At 50.2% G+C, this 24,019-nt stretch overlaps 3 protein-coding genes across 5 annotated transcripts in view; all 3 read right to left on the minus strand.

The window, feature by feature from the left end:
- Positions 1-20,453, minus strand: part of GNAI3 (G protein subunit alpha i3) — a 29,569-nt gene extending 9,116 nt beyond the window's left edge. Inside the window, exons 1-4 of one of the 3 annotated variants that reach the window (XM_075776163.1) lie at positions 20,207-20,453; positions 4,046-4,088; positions 3,796-3,937; positions 2,390-2,547 (exon numbers count right to left, since the gene is read on the minus strand). In XM_075776163.1, coding sequence (XP_075632278.1) covers positions 2,390-2,547; positions 3,796-3,937; positions 4,046-4,088; positions 20,207-20,324 — 461 coding nt within the window. In that variant the 5' untranslated portion in view covers positions 20,325-20,453. Of the gene's footprint in view, positions 1-2,389; positions 2,548-3,795; positions 3,938-4,045; positions 4,089-5,209; positions 5,295-5,426; positions 5,452-20,206 lie in introns of those variants that run through there. The other 2 variants (XM_075776165.1, XM_075776164.1) reach the window with 2 other exon arrangements.
- Positions 1-24,019, minus strand: part of CSF1 (colony stimulating factor 1) — a 93,925-nt gene that overhangs the window by 66,237 nt on the left and 3,669 nt on the right. The gene's annotated exons all lie outside the window — the stretch shown is intronic.
- On the minus strand, positions 21,184-23,785 carry GPR61 (G protein-coupled receptor 61). The gene is made up of 2 exons (XM_075776166.1): positions 23,528-23,785; positions 21,184-22,792 (listed from the first exon to the last, which is right to left on the minus strand). Exon 2 carries the CDS (start codon positions 22,572-22,574, stop codon positions 21,237-21,239), a length of 1,338 nt encoding a protein of 445 aa, XP_075632281.1. The 5' UTR covers positions 22,575-22,792; positions 23,528-23,785; the 3' UTR covers positions 21,184-21,236.

Genomic DNA, 24,019 nt, shown 5'->3' on the forward strand with positions numbered 1-24,019 from the left:
TGCTAGAGGCACATTATCAGATGGTGCCTAGAGAAGACGCTGAGTGCTTGTCCATGGTTTAGACCAAGAATTGCTCAACTGTTCTTCAAAAATAAGAAGAAAACACACAAACCACTATGATTCCAGGATGGATCACAGTGTCACAAGTGGTTATCTTTGGGAGCTTGCCCTCACTCGTGGCATATGGATTACGACATGCCATTGTTATTATTTTGGTTGCCTCGTCTCCTCCCACACGACCTCCTGCCTGCCGGGGCAGCTCTCCGACAGGCAGGATCCCTGCCCGCACAAGGGGAAGTGCTCAGCAAGGCAGGAAACAGCAGGAAGAAAAGTTTTCAGAACAATTTGATGCTGCCCAGAAAACCTTGGTTCTCTGCCACAGCACTCTTATTCTTGATGCCACTTAATTTTCACAAGCAATCACTTGTATTTCCTCATATTTTCCCCCCCAAGAAAATTGCACACAAAAAGCTAAGACCTACGTGACTACAAAAAGGGATAAGACATCCATCCTTTAAACACGGACGAGGGAATAAACTGGGTAACATCAGAAGATAAGGAAGGTCATGAGCCACACGTTGAGTGGAAAGGAAAAAAATATCAACTGAATGCTGATTCTGTATGGGGTGAGGTCCCACAGAAAAAAAAAAACCCAACAGGTCTTTCACTGCATGATCGTGCTCTGCACTAAAGGAATTTACTCACAGTGTTTCCCAACCGAGTTGCTGGGCTACCGATTCAAAATAATGCTGCTTTAGTGCAACTTCCTGTGGTCTTAAGACAGGAAACAAAATTCTCTGATGTGCTTATCTGAAAAAATGCCATGTGGGTCATCGGGCTGAAATCTCTCTGCCATGCAGATCTGACACCAGCCCATGACAGCAATTCGTCACAGTAACTGTGCCCCCACGTACCAGTACCAGAAACTGGACACAAGTGGGTTGCAGATATTCAGGAACAGGAATAACCACTTGAAACCCAGTCTCTGGAAGGCACTGAGATCTGTGGGCACTTAAAGCAGGCTAACGTCCTCGCTCCCCAACCTGCTCTGCTTCTGACCCCCTTCTAGCCTGTTTTCTCCAGCCTGCCTTCATTTTCCTCCTCTTTCAAAGCTGACCATCAAGACCAAAGCCAAGGTTCCCCATCTTCAGTTTCCTCCTTAAGCTCCACTCAACCACATATGCTTTCTGCCCTAGATCCTCTGCTTTAGTCGCTAAAGTTTTCCTTTTCCTCTCCATAACTTTTCATTAAATTATTCCCCCATTTGTCCCCCCTCCTCATCTATCCTTTTTTCTCCCTTTGAAGCAGAAATTTCCTCCTTGTATGCCGCAAAGGTACGCGCGAATCTGAGAAAGCCTCCTCTTGTCAACTCACCTTGATCTAAACCCATGATAGCCTGCCAAGGTGGTACAAATTTAGCAAGATTCTTCCTTATTTTCAAGGTAAAATATGCTCGGTGCAAAAAGAACCTGCAGGCAACAAAGCTGTGACACATCTGAAGTTTCTTTATAAAGCACTTCCAAACTGATTTTTTCAAAGGCTTAAAATTTGGCTAAATTGAAACAAGTTTTCAGCTGGACATCAGGAGGCACACTTAAACCCAAAAATCATCCTTTCAGAGTTGCAAATATTTGTTCTAGAGAGAACAAGCACATGACTTTAAAAAGAGAAAAAAAAGCAACAACTCTTTTGCTCACTAAAAGAAATAGTTTCCCCTTCCTGCACTAACCTGCTTCTTGGAAATAGATGAGGTATTTAGTCAAAATTCTCATTAACCAGCCAGCAGCAGCCTATTTATCTGGTCATAACTTTCCAATTGTTAAGCAATTGCGTGCATTTTAGAAAGAGGACAATAAGTAGGTTTATAGCTAGCCTACAGCAATGCCCATGCAGTGACAGGCATGGGAACAGAAGCGTAGCGAGAGCTGTTAAGGAGAACAACTATGCGAATATCAATCTGCCAATAATCGGGGGATCCCACTGGCAGAAGCTGTTGCTCCTCACCAATGTAGCAGTTTAATCAGGAGCTCGGTTTTAGGAGGTCTTACTCCTTTCTGTAGGGATAAGGAAGGTGATGTAGCTGATCACCTGCTGTAACAAGCCAGCTTAACGCAAGCTGCTAAGTTATTCTTCCACTAAAACCAAACGGACTGACAAATTCACCTAGCCACAAATTAAGGAATGTGGGTTTTTTTACAATACGACATAGAGGGAAGACTATACAATACTACATAGAGGGAAGCAGTAAAACTGACTTTCATGAGCTAAAGCAAAGTCACCTTGTAAGCCCAGCTCTGCGTAAACCAGTGAGACACAGGCCACCCTGCTTTCAGTCACACCGGCCCTTTTTTGAACACCAAGAGCCCAGAAGCCAGTAATGGTTTCTTACTATGATGCAGAGTCATTAAGCTGATATTCTCTCGATCTGCTGAAGCAGGCCTGAACCCCAGCATCTCTCCATAACCGTTTAATCACACCAGCTAGCTCGGCAGTCATCACACCTTCCTCTGCACTTCCAGCTAATACAAACAGCTGACGGGCATCATCCTGCAGAAAGAGGGGAAATCAAAACAATTAGGATCTACACTCGCTTTTACCTTTACAAATTACAGTGAGGCTTATCACCAGTAACAATCCCCAGAGCTGCGAACTGCTCTATGGAATCCTGGTCCTCTCATATGCTGTCTATCCATTAATCTCTCCCAAATCATCAAGTTATTAATAAATAACAGTTTTTAGACTGCAAAACCATTATTATAGTGTTGTACAGTATGGCAACAAGGGAAAATTCACTATCAAAAGCAGGCTTTGGATGATTACAGATTTAAAGCTTTGAGTATTTGCCATTTGCTGCATTAGCTGTCAGAAGAGAGACCAATTTCTTCATAAAGGATTTCATCCGAAGATGGGATGGACTGATCAGAATTTGAGTGTTTGCCCTGGAGCATGAAAAATTCTTCTCCGAAGCCTTAGAGCAGGACCTCACTCTTCTACAAGTTAACAAGCAGATTTCTGAAAGTGAAAACCAGGTTGACCTCCACCCCACACTGATGTTTTGCTACTCCAAAGGGCAACTCCCTTGCACTAAATTAACTTCATCAAGGTCTGAACTGCCACAATACAGAGGGGGACCTCAGTTCTGAGTCTTTCCAGCTACACTAGCTAGGCTGAGATCACCGCTCAGCTTCAACAAGCACAGAGGAAAGGTGGAGGGGAACGCCAGGGATATTTTAAGTTCAAAATATCTGGGGTGGCATTACAAAGAAACAGAGTAGGTTACTTCAGTTTCTGCCATCTTGAAGGACTGGAGGTGAATGCTACTAATAGCCCAAGGAATCAGCAGAACTGGATGGGTGGGGAAAAGCAGGGCCTCCAACCCCCAAAACAACTAAGAGGACAAATACGCGTAGGGAAAGTTATTAGGATTTATTTGGCTCAGCTTAAAAATTTACTGGCACAATGCTGTGAAACACTACTAAGGACTGATGTCAAGCAATTTAAACAAAAAGTGAGAATTCTGTTAAAAAAATCAAATAGCTTAGACAAAGGTTTAGGGATTATTTTTTTTTTTTTGAGCATTCAAACTACTAAAGGTTCTTACCCGTAACCTCAGTAAAATACTTGAGGCTTTGTACTAGTAATACATTACAAATTATGAAAGGTCTTTTGCTATTTCATCTTGCAACAAAACATATTTCCACTGTGAGTATCATGGACTGAATTTCCAGGATTCATTAACACAATTCACAGCAGACTCAGACTAAGGGAAATAAGTGAAATAAGTGAAATACTTACTGCTCTGGCAACTTCCCCAAAGTCTATCTTTAGCCTTCCCATGGCTCTTATGATTGCAATGATGGACTGGATCGTATTGCTGTAGACAACCACTTTATATTGTTTGCATTCTTCCTCCGAGTAGCCATCCTCATGAATAATCCTGGAAGAAAACCAAGCTGTCATTCCCAAGCCAAACCAGAAGGGCACCACAGATTCCTTATTTCATCTCACACAAAAATGCAGTTTACATGCCTGCACTCTCACTTACTTCATCTGCTTCACAATGGTGCTTTTCCCAGACTCTCCAGCACCTGAAAAGCACACAAAAAAATCCAGTTAGCAACCACATGAAATTAAAAGGTAGAGCGGAATGTACTCTTCCCAGTTCTCACACAGAAGATGATGGGGTCTGGAATAAGAGACTTCTGCCATCCAAGTTCCTCAGGAGGGATCGCTGAAGAGCACATCCACAGGTACGTCCTTCCCGGGTTTTATTTACAGATGCTGACACTCATGCATTCCTCTGCTAAAAAAACCCCTAGAATTTCTGAATTTCCAGAGTACACCTCCTGATCACTGAGGCTAGCCACCTGGGAGGCAGGTCTGAAAAACCAGGATAAGGATTTATCTAATAGATTATCTACCATCCCTCTTCCAGCTCAGTAACTACAGCCCATGGTAGCCCTACAGCTAAGTGCATCATCACCTGCTTCCCACTGTTACTGAGCTGTGCAAGAGAAAACCATTAGCCTGGAATAACCAGGTGGATGCAGTCACAGATCCTGGAGAAAAGACTTTGGTGCACTCCCATGATCCATTACTAGTGCAAGTAAGCACACAGACATCGCTCCTGAGCCAGATACCTCTTAAACAGCTCCGGCAATATTCAAAGAAGATACTTGTCTAAACGTGAAGTGGCAACTAAGGTGCCTGTGAATCACTGGCAGGAAGATCAGGGACCTGGGTTCCTGCTCTAACCCTCCAGCTGCCAACACCTTCCCACAGTCACCAGACAACTCGGGGATCTTCACCATGGCACACCGACATGCATCCACCCACAGAACACGCAAGGCAGATGTTAATTGATTAACAAGCTCTATTTTCTATCATTTCCCACAATACAAGGATTACTATTCTGGGAAACTGAAGGTAAAGAGACTCACAGGTTTAGCTCAGAAATGAGCCTTTGCCATAGGATGATTTGCAGTTGAAATAGCAGACCCACAGGCCATGGCATTGCAAACAGCATTCCTTCAAAGACAGGCAGAGAAACCTGGCTTGCCAAACCTCTGCAGACCTGGGGGGAGCTGAATTATCCCTGTCTGTCTGCAAAATAACAGCTAGTTCATCTGTTTTTTCACAGCTTTTGCTCTTGAACCACAGAACACTCGCAAACCGCGCCCCCCTCCCACAGGCATGAGGCAGAAACCACCTTTGCACACCCATGCAGCACGTTTGCACAGCTTGGTGCAGCAGATGCCTACTCCAGGATTCAAAGTCATCACGTTATCACAGTTTACCAAGCTTTGCAGTCAGCAGCAGCCGAGCTGCACTGCCTGTACGCATGCCTGTTGCGGCCACAAAGCATGGGAAAAGCACGCACGGCGTTACTGTGCGTCAGCAGAAGAGCAGGTCCTGGATTACTCTACCTTGTGTAACCGCAACGCCAGTTCACCGCAAAGAAGTCAGACCGGTCGTTGGCTTCAGGGCTCCTCAGCCTAAAAGGCTCACTCTGAGGTGCCGAACTGGGTTTGCTAAAGACAAAGGAATGAAGTTGAGCCTGCCTGGATTTGGATATATGGCTCAAGAGATCCTGGATGGACTAAGAGACCCAAGCTCCCACTCACTTCTGGCATGAAGGCACCTGATGTCCCAGCCTGCAGAGTCTACACAACCCGGCAGCGTGCTAACCCAAAACGGCATTGCTACAAGCAAGGCGAGCTTTGTTGGAAGAGGGGGAAAAAAAAAAATATCATTTTAGATTATCAGACCAACAGGAAAAAAGAAAAGAAATAAAAAAAGACCAGCTTTCAGGAATGTCAGGCTGTGGCATACTTCTCTGGGGGGGGGGAAGGCTGAAAAGGTTCTTGGTGCTACCTTCGGGAAGCATGGCTTCCAGGAAAGAGCTTCCCAAGCCTCTCGCAATATCCAGAGAGGATGCATTTCAGTGTCATTCTCACATCCTCGAAGCCTCAGGAAGGCCAGCTCCTGGGAACAGCACCGTGAACAGGGTGTGAAAGCAGCAGAATTCTCTTCCCAGACTCACCACTTCATGTCAGATGGGCAGAGGAACCAAGAAATCAAACCCCTGAAGATAAGAGGTCGCTTTGCTGGGTTTGTGTGTGCAATAGTTTGCAAACTACTTCCTTGCCTGAAATTTTGTATACCTTTTAGCCTGCTTGTTTCACATTCCTTCAGGTTCTTTCCAGTATCACTAGTAAAACCCTTTTGGCTGACAAGGGAATTAAAAGCACTGGCAGGAACATTAAGGTGCAGGTTCCAGCAGTGGCTGGGAAGGAGCAAACACAACTGCTGCTTTCTGAAGCTACCCAACAGCCCGATACAAGCAGCTCGTTCACCGGTGGTGAACACATCATGCCAACCTGAGCCCAGACCTGTCATCGGCAATCAGGACCGAATGAGGACAATGCAGCCGTTACAGCCTTGCACTTGTATTTCCAACTCCTGAGTTCATCCCGCTCAGTTCCCAGATGTTGACGAGGATTCCTGAGGATCCATCACTGTATTAAATTACAACTGAAAGTTTCTCCAACATCAGACAAGGTCATTTTCAAGCTGAAGGTGCATTTCCTATTTGCACTTAAACAGTTTCAAACCAAACAAGCAGCCAAATATTTTCACAGCTTTTGGTGACTGAAGAGAGCAAATGCAAATCAGCCTCTTCACACAGTAAGAGCTTTCACAGTAGGACAAGGGGTCTCAGGCTGCCAAATGGGAGGAAAATCAAGTCAAACAGTCCCTTAACTCATTAGGCCCATTTGCAGGTGTCACAGAGTTGTACCTCCATCGTTGCGTGGCCAGACAAGGATTTCTACTTCTTCAGATCCGTTTCACACAAGAAGAAGAGAGAGACACAACAAGAGAAACATGCTGGTGTTCAATGAACAAGTACCCAGTGCCTCTCCTGCACAGCTCCTGGGGGTGCCACGGCCAGGATGTACATGGAAGAGCACTGACACCTTTGAATGCCGACTGCTGAGATACTGCCTTGGGTTTACCTGTCTTGACACCCCCCTCAGGGGACTGCACCACTTACAGCTGCCCCCAACAGCAGGAAAACTGTTTCCAAGATAGAGCATGTAGGGCAATTTAAATCAATTAGCCTTTAGTTTAGGTTGAAGGGTTACCAGGTTAGAGCCTCTCATGACAAAATGCTTTCAGGCTGTCAAGTTAAAAACTGCAAACCAAAGAATTTCAGCTTTTAAATTATTCCTAAGCATAAAGCAATTTTTTTTTTCCTTCCCTTAAGCCTTAAAGAAAAGCTATTGCTGGTTCAGCCTCAATATAAACTACATTCCACCTTCAAAGCATTTACAGGGAAGAAGAATGAAGCATGTTTTCAGCAGAATCCCCCAAAATCAGCTCAGGTGTTGGAATTAACACCTTCCACCCAAGCAAACCCCGGGGCCTGGAGCACACAATGCCAGCAGGCCTCCCCACTCCAGACTCCATCCAGAACCAGCAGCTCGCAGGAAACATCCTTCCCTTTAGCAGGTGGGTTTTCTTCTGTTATCGCCTCTTCTCCCAGCTGCCAAGACGTCTGCGCTTCTCCTCCGGCTGGCACGGATTTTAAGGGAGATGGCATCGAGAAGGGCTTGGCAATATCTGCGTGCTCCTGCTACGGCTTCTCGGGCACTCAGCGTGACAGAGTTTGTGGTCAGATGTGAAAACCTGAACGCTCTATATCAGCACTTCTACCCTAGGAGGGACACAAAACCTCATTTTTATTTTCCACAGCCATCCTCCACATTTCTCATATGAAGATGCTGTAACTTGAAAGTTTTGGTGTCCTGGAACAGCCCAGAGTCCTGCCAGTGGGAATTTAGAAAAGACTTTTGAACATAACCTCTCTGGCTTTTATTTCTCATCATCTTATTTGCTGTCATTTCCTCCTTATATTATCTTAAAATAATCTGCTGCTGCAGCAGGCAATGCTGAACTTGTACTACCTGTCATTTGACTGACAAAACAATATCAGATACAATTATGCCATGACAACATCACTAAGTTGGTTATACAACACTAATTCAAACTGTATTCAGTTAACTCCTTACCTTCTCGTTTCCAACCCCCGCACACTTCAGTGGAGTTTAACTGAGCAGCAATCCACACTCTCAGAGGAGCTACTCCCCCCATTGCTTCTAAGGGACTAGCAGAGGTAGGAAACAGCAACCCATATCCTCTAAACCTCTGTCCTGGAAAACATACAACCCAGAACTGGCTCCTACAGCAGACACTAATGGCAGTCACAGCTACAAGGGCACGGCCAAGCAGTAAGTCATCTCCTCTTGGGACGTTACTCCTAAAGGAGGTTTTTCTTGATGTTCCAGGTCCTCTCCCAGACAAGGTACCTCATTAAACAGCTATTTAAAAACGTTTGCCCTCAAGCTCTGTAATCGTTTGCCAGGAGCTCCTGCTGGGGTGGCAGCTGCTCACGGAGGAGATGGCCAACATCAGGCACAGTTTCATCTCAATTGCTCAGTAAAAGAAAAAAGCATTAACGCTGCCCATGTCTATTCTGAGATACCTGTACTACATCCTCCCACACAGCATAAGGCTTTTTCAGGGCCCTCTCTCACTTTGTACCTTTTATCTTACCCTCCACCGCAAACAAGGACCACAATCATTTGCATTTTACTCTTACTTTCCAACCTTAGCTTCAACATCTCCCTGTCTCACTTCTGTTCTTTGACACAACTTCTCTAAATATTTGCAGATGTACACACCCCACAAGCTGCTATTCTCCTTTTCCCAACTCACTGGAGCAGCCGTTAAGGGTTTCCATGAAGAAATCCATATTGGACCTACTCGGTAAACAGCTTTTAATCTGTACCCTTTGTTCCCTGCTATCATGCAGCTTCATTTACCCTGATGCATGGTGTTTACACTTACAGTGTGGCTTAAGCCTTCAGTCAAGTACCTTTACTAGGGGGGGGAAAAAAAAAACAACTAGGAATTTAAACGCTATGGAAACACTGCTCCAACCTACAGAAAACACAATGCTTTGCATTAGAAACTGAGATGAGTGAGAGTGGATAGAGTTACACTGAAATTCTTACGGACTCTTCCTAGCCTCTGCAATCATCACAGGCAGGGACCAGACGGGGAGCTCAAAAGAGCTCAAAAAATCATGAAATATGACACTGGCCAGTATTGAGTTCAAAAAACATGAAAGTCACAGCATTTCTGACTGTAAAAGGAAAAGCAAACCTTTCCTTTTCGCTCCGATTTGCACAGCTACACAGGGATCACATTTCGTCACAAGAAACCGAGGCTGACCTAAGCAGGATGTCGTAACTCCATGGAAAAATTGTTCCAGAAGTCTTAACTTCTCTTTTCCCAAATTAGCAGCAAGGAACCTATCTATCCCACAGCTCTGCTTGCGCACCCTAGACACAAAGAGCAGCTCATCCGTTAAAGCACTTGCTGCTTTTTATCGTAGTGGCTTGCCTCACTTGATCGATGCAAGAATTCAGTGAAGATCTTGTTCTTCAACACATCCTTCAGCTAGCAACCCTTCCCTCCAGAAACCAGAGCTGGGAGGTTGTGGGAGCTGCAGTGCCTCCCCGGAGCTCACCCCAAAATATCCGATTAACACCCCAAGCGCTTTGGGGACAGCTTGGCACCATCAGACATCGCCGAATTCCCTCCTGCTCGAAGGGGTTGGCAAGCCCAGTAGAAGTCCTACAGCCAGATCCCTTTTCCCTCTGGAGAGGGAAGGGAACCTGAGCTGCTTTCAAGCCATATTAATACTGGCCTTGGGAGAAGGATGGATACAAAGGGGGGAAATTATCATCCAACCATTTCCCCTAAGGCAGACAGAGGCTTTCCTGTAGCAGGAGATGGGAAGCCAAGCAACTCTGCATGTCCACGCGCTGGAGATTACAGGGAAGAGAGCAACAATCAAGCTACCAAAACACAGCTTAGACTGGGAATTATAAGTCTATGCAACTACACTCTGGGTAAAATGTTTGCTTTTAAACCAATTACTACTTAATTCAACCTGCTCGGGAAATAAGGACGGTAGGTCAAAGTTTACCTATGTATTCCCAAAATGAGCATCCAGTTCACTGCTTCAGAAGGTACAAACAATCTTATTTTAAGTGCTTTTTTCTAAAGCTGTAGCAAAACTGCATGAAACTGTACTTCAGGTGAGGAATTTCCCCCCCCCCTCCAATTAAGGGGAAAAGCCCTCCAGTGTCTGAAAGTTTCTGAAGAGAAACCAGGTCACTGCCGAAACAAATTCTTACTAGAGACACAGAAGAGATGCACCTGGAATATCCATTAAAGTACAAGCAAGGAAGACAAAAATTAACGGTCTGACATGTTTCTGATTTCAGCCTCCAGAGGAGAGTGCGCACAGCTTGTAACTACAGCAACAGCCCATATTGGCTTTAAAATCTCAGCAGGGGTTAGGCAGAAACTCTGCCAGACCATTCCTGAGGCAAGGATGATGCTGCAACCCTTGCTGAACTCTGAAATTCACTGGAATTTCTTAGGATTTCCAATATCCTCTCTTAAATAGCTTGGGAATACCCCCAGACATTTCACTTGAAGAGCTTGAAGCTGCAGGGCTGATTTGCAGACACGGGAAGACGACCGGACCCTTTTGTGCTAAGGCTCAGCTATGAAGGGACACCAAATCACCTGGCTGTGGTTACAGCCCACCTGCAAACCCCCAAAACAATCTCCCCTCTAACAGACTAAAAAGGAGCCAAATAAACAGCACGACATAGCTGTGAGGAGCCCAGCCGCTACAATGCCAGGGGAACCATTGCAAGCATGGAGCTATTCAAATAATCATAAACCCTGATGGATAGATATCTCCCTGAGAAAACAGATGTTTCCTTTTGTCAACATTTACTCAACATCCCACCCTAGCAAGTGCACATGAACACTTCCCCTTACACACAAACATGCTCCTAAGAGGTTTGTATTCCACCTGGAAAGGCTCTTGGACACCCCACACACCCTCCTGCAGCCCTTGTACCTCTGCACCCGCATTTCTGGAAAGCTGAACTATCAGGTCCTCTTCCCCATTTCCATCCTCCTGGTTTCTAACTTCATTGTAGCACGTTCAAATCCTGACATCCCCACCTCCTTGCGTATGTATTTCTAAGCGAGGGCGAGCTGCCAGCCCTGCTAACATTTGCCCCATCTCCCCTTGTCAAGATTTTTCTACCCCTGGAAAGCTCTTGGACATCACAAGCAAGAGCTGCGCTGGGAATCAGGAAAAGGGGGGAAAAAACATTAGAGAAAGGAGTGGCAGTGTCAAAGCAGCAGCCCACAGAAGATACAGTTATTGTTAGAAAAGTCAACAGGAACCGGGACAGCTTAGGTTGACACTTATGCTTTTACAAGAATAATTACATATCAGAAAAAATAATATATACAAATAAAATATGGGCTGACTAAAGCTTAACATCGGAGGTATCAGGAGCCAATGTTATAGGATAAACCACTTGAAGTTGTCGCCGCCTCTGGACAAAATAAAAATGGAGAAGTCTTTAAGGAATGCCATTTTGAGAACAGAAGTAACACAAGCCCTAGGATCACTTCAACCAGCTTTCAAATAAAACGCAGCGTACTGCTGTGCCTGCTGGCTTACCTGGGCTGCAGCTGATACAGTTTCAGGACCAGCAGCAGCCCCAGATGAGGATTTCTGAACACGGAGGTGAGTGATGCAAGAGCCATGTCCAGGTGGCTCTGGCCAGCCCAGCCCGAGAACTGCCCCGTGGTACGCGCCGAGGAGCTGCACGTTTCCACCTGGCTTTCACATGCTCACAACAGATCACAGGCACTTCATGCTGCATGCAATTGCATTCATTTTCCACGTGAATCTAATAATGTCCCCATATGAAAAAAGTTAGGGAAAGAATTAGACTTATATATCATTCAGCCATTCAATATGCCTTAAAATGTTGTTTGTATAAGCCAGAAAAATTAAAGACTTGAAACCATAAAACTGTAAATGCCTCAGTGATGAACATTAACCCCTGAGCACCCAAGCCTGTTTCTTTTTGCCTTGAATTTTTGTTAGGGCATTAGCTTTTGTTTTACTTACAGGCTTCGAACATGTAAGGACTGCCTTAAAGCTTGAGCAGAGATTTTTAACAGGTACCTTCCAACAGAAACCCTTTGAGCACTTGGCACGGCCACCACCTCCACGCAGGGCAGCGCTGAGGCCAAAGCTCATCTATCAAATGAAGAGAGAACTCCAAGCAGTCGGTGCCAGCATGGCGAGAGACCATCAACTGATTTAATTTGCAGCATTTAAAGCTGACATCGTACCATGTCACGGCCTAAAAAGGGACTCTGAAACACTGGGTTCAAAGTGCCAGCTCCACTTCATACTGGAGTGCGGTTAAAAACATCCCATGATTGAGATATCCCCAGGAATTCTGCACCAGTCCTGCTGACCACCGGGAAAAACTGGGAAGGCTGAGCTAGCCACCTGCTAATGCACTGTCATCCACACACAGATCTGAGTGACTGTTGACGTCACTGAGAAATTGCTTAAGGAGTTGCAGAAGTAGGCACAAAATCATGCAATTACAAAATTAAAGAGGTTAAGAAAGTTTTTTCCTGATAAAATTAAAGATAGAAACTGGAAAAAAGGGGAAAAGGCTAGTTTTGAAGAGTAGATTGGGTCTCCCCCGCTCCCTCCTTGCATGGCTGCTGCACTAGATTTTAATGACTACATAAACTTGCAGAGGCACAGCTAAGTAAGAGAACAACTGGTTTACAACCACTTGTAGCCCTGAAGTGGGCAGACAGCAACTGTTGGTGTTCCTCCATTGTCATCCCTCAAGCACCTTGCCTTGCTCTAAATCTACAAGACAATAAACGTCAAAGCGGTGACTCCACAAACAAGTCTTCTGGTGAAAACTGCAAGGCCAGCGTGCAATAGCATTTGAGTGACAACATGAACATCCTGAACTTTGGCAACATCCCTTTTTACCTTTGATACAAAAATAATTTCTTGTACAAAAGCTATTTTCATCCACGGCCAGAATCAAAGCAAAGTTCAAATCCGATTCAGGAGAGGGATGCAAACGGTTGCATTACCTAATCCACCAGCAGCACAGGGAAGAAGGGGCGTCACAACTGAAACTGCTGGTAGCTACAAACGCATGAAAAAAAAAATTTCACTGGTGAAAATGAAGCCTTTCATTCCCACCATGAAGCAGCCAACCGGCCCAAGGGTGAGAACTGTAAATACCAGCTGTGCCCTTCTCCTCCATGAAGCCAGCACCAGCTAGGCCCATGGCTGGACACTGCAACAACCCGCACCGTTGCCAGCAACCTGCATCTTAAATGCTCAGCAAGGGAGCCCCAAATTCCCTCCTCCCCAACCAGGGCATTCAAATCCTTTCCAAAAATCAGCTGCAAACACCTTGTTCTCTTCAGGAAAAGGCCCCTTTGCTGCTTTTTAAGCTACATAGCAAAGAACCAGTCTAGGACTTTTGGTTTGCAGTTGTTTTTGCAGCTCTTTGAACAACACTCCTGGGAGTGTTTTAAACTAATTCTGCCTGCTGTTGAGCGGCACAGACTCGAGACACCCACTGATCCACAACACGCTGCTGCGATGTGTCTTTTGGCTGAAGATCAAATGAACATCTCTCCTGGCTGGGCACCCTTTTCTCACCTACAGCTCCTTACTTACAGTAGGTCAGACCTATGTTTTTATGTTCAGACCTAAGTTTAAGCACAAGGAGCAGCTTCCAGTGAGGCGCTGCAGCACATCACAAATGCAGCACAAACATCTTCCCTAACCTGTCGCGAGAGTTGTCCTGAAGATGCTCTCCATGGGAGATTTTTCATCCTCCTAATGCCATGGAGTAACACAGCAATACGAATCTCTCAGGCAGGATTCACACAAGTGGATGCTCTTACAAAAATACAGGATAGAAAAGGCACCGCCTGGTCTGCTTGGATACTAGCACGAGTGGAATAAAACAGAGAAAGGCTTCTGGAATGGTGGAATGAAAATGGGAATTATATCAGAAAGAAACAGATGACTTGGATGAGGAGGGAACAGTGGGAAGAGAAGGGTTTGGAAAAGATTTTCATTAGCCTGGTCTCCTGGGTATCAAGTTTCTTCTTGTGATGTGCTTGTTTATAGAAAAAAAAAAAAATAATCAAACACACACTCAACCCAATGCAGGGACAACAGTCTTGAGTTGTTAAAAAACTCTTATCAAAACAAGCAGCAGGGTGGGGAACAGACTGTTAGTTCCCCCACTGAGGGAAAAGCTCATTCCTCAAACACGAGGAGTTCATGGTGGATGGAGACCCCAAAAACACAAAACTACAGGAGGCTGAGCTCCATCAGCACCTCCGCTCGCCCCAGAATTCAGATCCTGCTCGTTGTTTGTTTTTAAAGATATCCCAGCCAGTGCCACTCTGGTAACGAGAGAAGGTTAAACGAGGCAGAGAAGTTACCAAACACCAACTGAGAAAACATGAAATAAGAGACAGGCATCGGATGGCCGCCATCGCTGGTACCCATGGGGGAACAAAAGGTGACGGCACAGAGGAGCAGTATCACCCGAGTCTCACCGCCCAGTTTACAAAGAGCTCACTAGAAAAATAATCAGCATCTGTCAGTCATTTCAGATACAAACCCTGTTGAAATCATTAAGAGATTACTGCTCAATCCCACTCGCATGAGGAGCAAGCGTCTCATGTATGCGAAGTGGGGAGCATTGTGACTTTTATAGCTATAGTCGCTCAAAACTTAAAAAAAAAAAGCCATGTTCTAATTAAAAAAAAAAAATCCCCTTCACAGCACACTCTCCTCTTCCACGACAAGTTATTTCAATGTTCTGCCTCAGAATTTAATGAAACTTGAACCATGTCCAGAGTGCTCTTGGAGAACAGGATGAAATCCCAACTCCCCAGCCAGTCACTCCATCTATAGCTGAGCTGTGTTATAAATTCTCTGTGCTCAGCTCCCAGTGCTGGGCCCAAACACATCTGTCTGTCCGTCTTTAGACAAGCACGCGATGCACGCACAACCCAGGCAGCGTCAGACAGAAGCAGTCCCATCCCACAGCTGGATAATGGCATCAGATGTGACATTGTGCAAAAAATCCCAGAAGTTTGCACCTACGTGGCTGCATCCAGTGTGACACTTTTCCAAGCTGCAGTTGCCCTGATTAAATCACAGCTGACTCCTCCGTAAACTAGTGAGGTTAAGTCACTGTGAAGAACAATTGTTTTGTAGATAAATACAAGGAAATACCAACACCAACACAGATACTACCTCCATCTCAGTAGAAGACTAGTGCATCAAGTCCTCTAAGAGGTTCAAAGCACAGACAAGAAGCGCTGTGTCTTCGGAGAGATCTGAGCCATGATTAAATTGCTTCAAGCATTCTCCGCTAGGAAGAGGTCGCCAGATGGCTGGGACACTTCTGCACAAAGATCGGGACGTCTCAGATATCAAGAGCACCTTTCATAACCCAAGCTGGGAGTCAGGCACTGAACTGATCTCATCACAATTCCCACCGGTTGCCTCTTGAAGCTAATTGGATTGAGATATTTAATTTTTGTCTTATGAAAACACGACTCAGGGCTAAGTCCTGCTGCATTTGCGAGAAAAATCTTCACGTGGGTATAAGTCACAAGATACATGCCATGTACCTCAAAAAAAACTTGCGGGAGGAAAGCTCCAGATAGCTCAAAGATCAGAGAGGACCACAGCTCCTTGTAGGTTCCCTACTCCAGCAGCCGCCGCCACAGGGGCGGGACAACCCGAGGTCTATGCCCAACCTCAGAGCTTCATGTCACACTTCAAAGGACACTAAACAGCTCTAGAGCCCAGGAGCAGCCAGGTCTGACACCCTGATGGTCCTTCTGAAATAAGGGCCCACAACAAAGTAGCTGCGCTACTAGAGAAGCTACTTCTGGTTAACAATATAATAAATAGCATCAACAGCTTTCCCCCAGTTTGCATCCCTAGAAGGCTCTTTTCTATGTTTTACCAAATCTTGTTAAGCATCAGTGCTGAGGAAGCTTTGGTGAGTTTGGAGAGGGGAAAATAAAAAGGTGGGAAATCAGTTTCAGAAAAAAACCTGAGGCCTCCAGGAACAGCAGAGCTTGCAGTTTGCTTGGTTAGTTATGTAGATGAAGGCTCTTTTAGAACAAACTTGTGCTTTTAATTATTTTGCATGAATTAGCAGGAACGCTTCAACATAATTACACAGAGTATCTAAATGCAGTAAAATTGTAACTGGATGAATAACGGTGTGTTTTAGGCACAGACAGTTCAACACTGGCTGCACCCACACTGCTGGAGCAACAGAACTGCCATTTGCACAGACCAGTCTGGGCACAGAAGCGAAACTGGCTGGATTTGGCAACAGGACAACTTTGTGCATCCAGCAACGAGCTTTGTCACTCGATGTCACACAAAAATCCCCCCAGCCTGAGACACAGCATGACATGACGGACTCGAAAGGCACAGGAGAGCAGAGCTAAGGATACAGGCTAGCACCTAAACTAACCAGGAAGGGTTCCTGCACCCTCCTCCATTTTGGCTGCTCATCCCAACTGGAAAAATCCCACAGGTTTCTACGTCAGCAAAATTGCATGTCTGCGCCTGCGGAGTAGCATTTTCCTGGAGGCAAAGGAAGGAAAAAAGAGGCAGTGTTTAGCAGGGGGATTTGAGCAAGGACTCCCAGGAATGCTGGCTTTTGTTGTGAAAAGTGTTTACCTGCTGCTGCAAACTGGTGCGTGCCATCATTCGAACCATACCCCGGTTCAAGAGGAGATGCTGATGGCATTCGCACTTGAAACAATTATATCACACAAGCAGGGGCTGGCACAACCTTAGGTCAGTGGCTATTCAACGCTCAGGTTTACTTTTGTTTTATTAAAAAAACCCAAAAGCTTATAGGAGTTGCTCAACACGCAGAGTTGTGAAAGGGAAACATTATGAGGTGACTTGAAATCCCCATGGAGAAGCTGCCACACAAGCAGCTCTAGGATTACCTTTACCCCAACGATCCTACCATTATAAAGTTACCGAGATCACCTCTGCCAGCATCCGAACCAGCTCCCAGATGCAAGGTGCTGTAATAATCAAACCAAAGAAGATCCTGGAAGAAGGGAGTGCACAGCTGAAATCCTCTCTCCTTCCTCCTCTGCCCAAGGATGCTTATGGAAGAGGGGAGGAAGCCAAAGCACTGAAAACCGATTTTGGGTCCGTCACTAACTCGCCAAGCTCTCCTAACACCCAGGCTCAGTTAACAGCAGAGCTGGGAAAGAACAACCACCCTTTGCACAAACACGAGGCTTTTCTTAACCTACATGATTCTGCAAAGCCCAAACTAGGGCAGTTATTTTAACAGAGCTGGGGAAGAACGTATGGACTCCAAACTTTACCGATAAAGAAATACAGTTCTTCTACACTTCACTGCATCAGCAGTACTGCAAGAGGCTCGCTCCAGTTACATAAACCACCGCATAATCTCTTACAACCAGTTAATGATACGGGACACTACGTATCCTAGACGTTAATACTATGTTACAAAAAAAAATAAATGCTTGCTCAAACAATGGAAAAAACCTCATGAACTTTTCCATCAGCTTCTTGATGCCTGACTGAAAAGACATTTGTTCCCACTGCAGATATTTTTCTTCTTCTTTACCTGCACATTAACAGGGCTGCACGTGGAGAGAGCACATTTCAGCATTCCCTTTGATCGCCAGCAATCATTACAGTAATTTTTAGAACTAGAAAACCATGACATTTGAGAGAGATTGCAGGTTACAGCCAGGTGCAAACCTGATCTGAGACAGGTATTCTTTTTAAATGAGGGTAGCTACAGATCACTACTCCAGTGTCAGGCTGCGTGCAAGTCCAATTATTCCAGAAGAGCTTCTCTGGAGTAACAACATGCACAAGCCCTTACCTGTGCTCAGGAGCACAGCAATCAGGTATTTTGCTGCCATCCAAAGTCAACAGCAGTCCAAAAGGCAGCTGCTGCTTGTATTTTTAAAAGCTTCACCTGGTCTGTAGTGCTTTGAAACCAGTTATTGTACAACCTTTCAGATACTCCCTCGACTGTCATTTGCTGACGAGGTCAGTCTTGGCCCCAAAGCCCTCAGTGTCTTTTCAATACTGCCACAAAGAATAAAGTACCACAAAGAAAATACCTGACATACAAAAATACAAAGGGAGAATTATTCCATCCAGAAAATTTACAAGTGTTGCTTACTAACACCAAAACAAACCCCCAGAGAATAAAGGATTATCTTGACACACAGCCAAGAAGCTCCCTACATAAACACGAGACCACAAACCTCAGAGCACCTCTTGGAAGGGTACAAGTAAAAACAAGCTAAATGGGAGTGGGGGGGGAGGGAGTATTCTTAGGACAAGGATCACTTGGAAAGCAGAATTGTTCATTAATGTGTCTTATTCTAACAGGAAATGCTCAACACAGTCGTTCTGGTCCTCACGAACTCAATCTGTCTCCCCTGAGATGGAAAATGTCAGCATAAGAAAAAAGCCACCCAGACGTTATAAGCTGAAGACCTACATGCCCAGATGGTCCAACTGCCACCTCGCACTGTGCTGGGCCTGAGCTCACACCAAGCTGCAAAGAGACGGACCGACTCCTGGGCAGAGACAGGCAGCTTTCCCCTCCTCTGCGCTTGAGTTGGTTGTCACCTGCAAGAACTTCTTAAGACAGCAACCAGAACATGGACCAAGTACAGCAAAAGTTCTCTGTTAAAGAGAACCTGTAGTTCTTCTAAAGGGCAATATTCCATTCGGCTCTTCTCAAAACCCATGGATGTATTTTAGCTGGAAAAAAAAATGTGGAGAAGCGACACTTCCCTTCCTCGCAGCTGCCTCTACCTACAGAGGCTGCACCGGGGCAGCGACGATGATGGTTTCACACTCCCACAAACTCTGCAGAACCAGCCTAGCTACAGAAGAACCAAACCAAAATCATCTTCCATGCAAAGTCAGATCCTATGAGAGGATCCGTGGCAGCGCAAGGCACGGAGCACCCAGCGTGATTACTGTACCCCTGCCAAGGCGGCTCACACACCAACGTGGGCACTTCTAGCCCAAGAAACACGAGTGCCGTTCTCACCTGACTGTCTGACAAAAGGATTTCATTCCTCTACCCCATAACAAGCAAAAAGCTTAACAGCCAAGCCCCAACAATATCATCTGTGTATCCAACCACGAGTAACACGTGCTCCCTTATTTCTCTGTCCTGCGAACCCGAAGATAGAAGGACACCTATGCCAGCCCAACCTTCTGCTCTCAGAGCCCCAACCCAAAGCCACGGGGGAGGGGCCAGCCCCCAGGAGCAGCCAGGCCAAGCACTGGGAACATCCAGACACCAGCAAATTACTTCATCAGGCAGCGGCTGGCAGGTGAAGAGCCCTGCTCCAGGACAGCAGTACACTCCCCTCACACACACACACACCATGGGGCTCTCTCACCCTGAGGGGATCAGGGACCCAAGGTGGCATGAGGGGACAGGATCATACCTGGGGCCGAGGACCTCAGGGAGAGCCGAGACCTCCCCAGCAACACAAAGGCAGGACTGCCACTCAAAGTGGCCTTGTCCCCCATGACCATCCCCAGCCCCTTGCAGCCCGTGGTCTTTCTCACGCCTCCCCAGCCCCCCAGGATCCCTCCCCAGCCCCCTCCCCACTCTCTAAAGATCTTTTAACCTCGTGTGCCCTCTCCTCTCTCAAAGACCTCCTCGGACCACCCTAGAGCCCTCCGGAGTCCTGGAAAGCCCCAAACCTCCTTCCCATGGGCTCCCTCAGCCTCTCCGAGCCCCAGAGACCTCACAAAGCCCCAGCCCTCCCGGCCCCTCTCCCTCGGCTCTCTCAAACCCCTGCGGGGGCCCGGGGACGCCCCAACCCTCTTCCACCCCCTCAGAACCCTTCCTGATCCCGGGAGGCCCACAATCCCCCTCACGAAAGCCCCCCGAGGCCCCCCAAGCCCCCTCCTCGATGCACACACGCCGCGGCACTACAGACCGCGACCTCTGCCGCCTTCACTCCCCCCCCCCGGCCCCTCCTGAGGCCGGGAGGCCCCCATCCCCGCCCCCGAGATCCTCCCCAGAGCCCCCTTACCCCCCAACACCCTCCCCTGAGACACTTTACCGCGCCGAGCCTCCGCTCCAAGCCGCCCCCGGCCCCTCCTCACCGAGCAGCAGCAGCTTCACCTCCTTGGCCGCCTTCTCGCCATCCTCCCGCAGGTTGCGATCGATCATCTTACTCCGCTCCACCGCCGCCTTGTCCTCGGCGCTCAGCGTACAACCCATGGCGGCGGCGGGGAAGGCCGGCGAGCGGCCCAGCCGCCGGGAGCGGGATGGGAACGGGGCCGGTGCGGGGCTGCGCCTCTCGCCTCCCTCAGCCCGGGCGGCTCCCTGAGGCGGGACCGGATATCCGCTTACCCCGCCGCGGGGCACGACGGGAAATGCAGTCCTCGTGCGGCATGCTGGGAGTCGAAGGCGGGAGTTCCGCCTCGGTAGAGCGGGGCGTGACGGGAGTGAGGCGGGAAGGGGCCTACTTCCGCCTCGGTGCAGCGGGGCATGATGGGAGTTGTAGTCCTTCGGGGGGGGTCGTCTGTCGGAGGAGCCCACGGCTGCCCCGGCCCGGCCCCACGCCGGCTCCAGCCCGCCCCGAGCCCGCCGCGGCCCCATGTCCCGTTTCCAGCCCCCCCCTTCCACCCCACGCTCACCTCCTGAGGGCGGCTCCAGCCCCACGCACTCCCAGAGGGACAGGCCTCGGCCCCACGGCTGCGAGGTGGGTGGGCCGGGCCCGGGGCGCTGGGGGGTGACCCCGAGGGGCCGGGGACCTGGGGGGGGTCCAGGTTCGCTGGGGACAGGAGGACCCCCCCCCCCCCCCCTGCAGGGGACGCAGGGGAGCTCCCCGCCCCGTGTCCTGGTCGTGCGGGGAAGGGTCCCGGGACAGACAGGGCTGAGGAGGCCTGGGGACCCCCCTCCTGAGGGGACCCCAAAACCTGAGTCCCCCCCCAGTTCCCACGCTCGGCCCCGGCGTGAGACGCTTTCCCCAGGCTCGTGCCGCCCAACGCTCCATCCCCAGACCCGGCGGCCCTTCCCGGCGAGCACCATGAGACCCCCCTCACCCCCACAGACCCCCCGCCCTGCCCATGGAGGCACTCACACCAGCTCTCCCCTTGCAGCCATGTTTGTCCCCAACCCTCCCCAACGTTACAGCTCCGGTTTGGGAGAGGCGACCACCGGCATGTAGACCCCATCCCCGCCACGTTGTTCCATCCCCTCGACTGTGTCCTCATCGATCTGCCCCGGGATATGAAAATCAACGGGGGGCTGGTCCCGCTTGGGGCTGGGGGTGCGAGGCCGGGGCTCAGTGGGACAACCGGTGCCCTGGAGGAACTGGAGGAAGTTCTCCTCGATGGAACCCTCCCGGCTGGGCAAACGCAGATCCTCCTCAGGCGGCTGCTTGAAGAAGCAAGTGAGGAGCCGTCCCAGCTCGCCCCGGATCTGACGGTTGAGGCACCCATAGAAGAAAGGGTTGGAGGTAAAGCAGAAGTAACCGAGCCAAGTGACCACAGTCTCGGCCGCCGGCCCCACCAAGGGCTGGGTGCTCAGGGCTGTGTAGAGGTGGAAGGAGAAGTAGGGCAACCAGCAGAAGAGGAATTGGCCGCCCACGGCCAGCAGGATAGCGGCCGCCTTGCCCCCACCAAACGTCCTCTGCGGGGTGGTACGAGGGGCTCCCGAGGTGGTTACCATGGTGGAACGGCTGCTGAGAGACTCGGAGCGACGTCGTGGCGTCTCCATCCAGGTGGGGAGGGGGCCGTGGTGCATGGCGGCCACCCGCGCCACCTTGAACATGCTGCAGTAGACCACCACGATGATGAGGAGGGGCAGGAGGAAGTAGAAGGCAGCGAAGAAGACCACAAAGAACTTGCAATAGGGACTGCGGCTCCATTGCAAGGAGCAACCGCGGCTGGCAGGCACGGGCGGGCGGTCAGGGGACAACCAGCCCAGCACAGGGACGAGGGAGGTGGCCACGGCTTTGAGCCAGACGCCGACGAGGACGCAGGCCACCAGCCCCACTGTCATCCTCACCTCATAGCGCATGGGGTGTACCACGTAGTAGTAACGCTCTACGTTGATGGTGGAGATGGAGAGGATGCACATGCTGATGAAGCAGACGCTGAGGAACAGGTAAACACGGCACATGGCCTCACCAAAAACCGGACTGTCGAAGACGGCCGAGCCAGAGAGCATCTCCAGCGGCATCAGGGTAAGGGCAGCCAAAAAGTCCACCAGACAGAGGTGGAAGACGAAGACGAACTTGCGCAGCGCCGGTGTCTTCACGATGACAGTCATGACGGCGGCATTGCCCACGATGGCTGTCAGGTCGATGAGCAGCATGAAGAAGAGCCCCACTGATTTAGAGGCCACGTCTTTGGGTTTGCCGTCAGCCGTGCCGTTCGGGGGCATGGGGCTCGGGGAGGGCTGGAGCCCCCGCGCCGCCCTAGAGCCGTTCCAGGCCCACGGGGCGGGCAGGGAGGGCTCCATCCTGTGCCGCCACGCCGGTGCTCACCGGCCCATCGCCCATCCTCGGGGCGGCGGGACATCGCCGGGTGCTCACATCCTCGCACGCCCTATGCCCGCCGCCGGCCCCGGGTTGCCATCCGGGGATGGGTGCTGCCACGGCAGTGGCGCTCAGAGCACCCAAGGGTGCCCCCCAGCCCCCCTCATCTCCCCGCTTCTTGCTGCCGGGCAACACCGGGCACCTGTGGGGAAGGTAGAGCTGTCAACGGGGCGGGGGCATGGCCCCGGCCACAGGCCCCATTCACCCTCGGGTCCCCCCCACAACGCCCACCACTAAACCCCTTTCTCAACCGAAAGCCTCATTCCGTCTGAAAAGGAGCAATTCTGGAGCTAAAGCCCCCAAACTCCGATGTTTCAACCCAAAACACCCCAGTGGGACCTTTCGCCCAGAGCCTGGAGACCACGAGGGGTCGCAGGGATGGGTGGGGGGATCACCGGCAACCCGCGCCCCTGGGTTCACCCCTTGCGCTTCGAGGGCCGTGCGTGACCCCCCCAGCCCAAGCCCGTCCCCAGGGGGGGTGCTGCACCCCCACCCACCCCAATGGGTGCCACCGGCTGCAAAGCGGAACCCAGGGTGTGGGTGTGGGGCTGGGGGCCACCCCGGAGCCCCCTCCCCCCATGGGTACTTCCCCGGCGGAGAGGGGGTCCCCATCCCCTGCACCCCGGGGAGCCCTCCCTTGGGGGGAGTTGCTGAGAGAAGCGGGGTGCAGGCAGCGGGTTCCCCCCTCCCCTCCCCCGCCCCATCCCCGGCGCCCTGGGGCGATGCTGCCGGTGGGGTTCCCCCCCTCCAGCCCCGGGGGAGTCCCCCGCTCCCCGGCGCCTCCCCCCCCCCCCCCCGCCCCCCTCCCGGCCGTATCCCAACCACCCCCCTCCCCCCGGGCATCGCCCCGGTGGGGCAGCTCGGCCGCGGCACCTACCCTGGGGGGCTGCATGGGGCCGCGGGCCGGGCCGAGGGCAGGGGGGGCCCGGAGCGGGCGGGGGGGGCCGGGCCGGGCGGGGATGCTCGGGGCCGGGCCGGGGCCGGGGCCGCTGCGGCGAGGGATGCTCCGCACCCGCCCGGCTGCTGGGTCCTAAACACCTCCCGCCAGCGCGGCCGTACCTCGGCCACGGCCCCCCCCCCGCGGTGGTCCCCGGGGTTCCGCAGCTCCAGCGGGGCCGGGGCGGGGGGTCGCGGCCGGCTGGAGTTCGGCTTCACCCCCGCGGGATGGGGGGATGGAGGGTGGGTGGGTTCCCCGGTGCAGCCCCACTCATGGCTTCGGGCCGCAGTTTCCCCAGTTGCCCCCCAAAGGGGGGGCTGAGGGGATGGGGGTGCACTGGAGAGGGCTGGTGGGGACTGGGAGGAAGGAGGCACTGGGGGGACTTGGGGTGGGGAGGGAAAGAGGGGGCTCGGAGAGAGGGGGGTGACAGCA

The sequence above is a fragment of the Balearica regulorum genome, chromosome 25 (assembly GCF_011004875.1).
Source record: "Balearica regulorum gibbericeps isolate bBalReg1 chromosome 25, bBalReg1.pri, whole genome shotgun sequence".
Classification (NCBI taxonomy): domain Eukaryota; kingdom Metazoa; phylum Chordata; class Aves; order Gruiformes; family Gruidae; genus Balearica; species Balearica regulorum.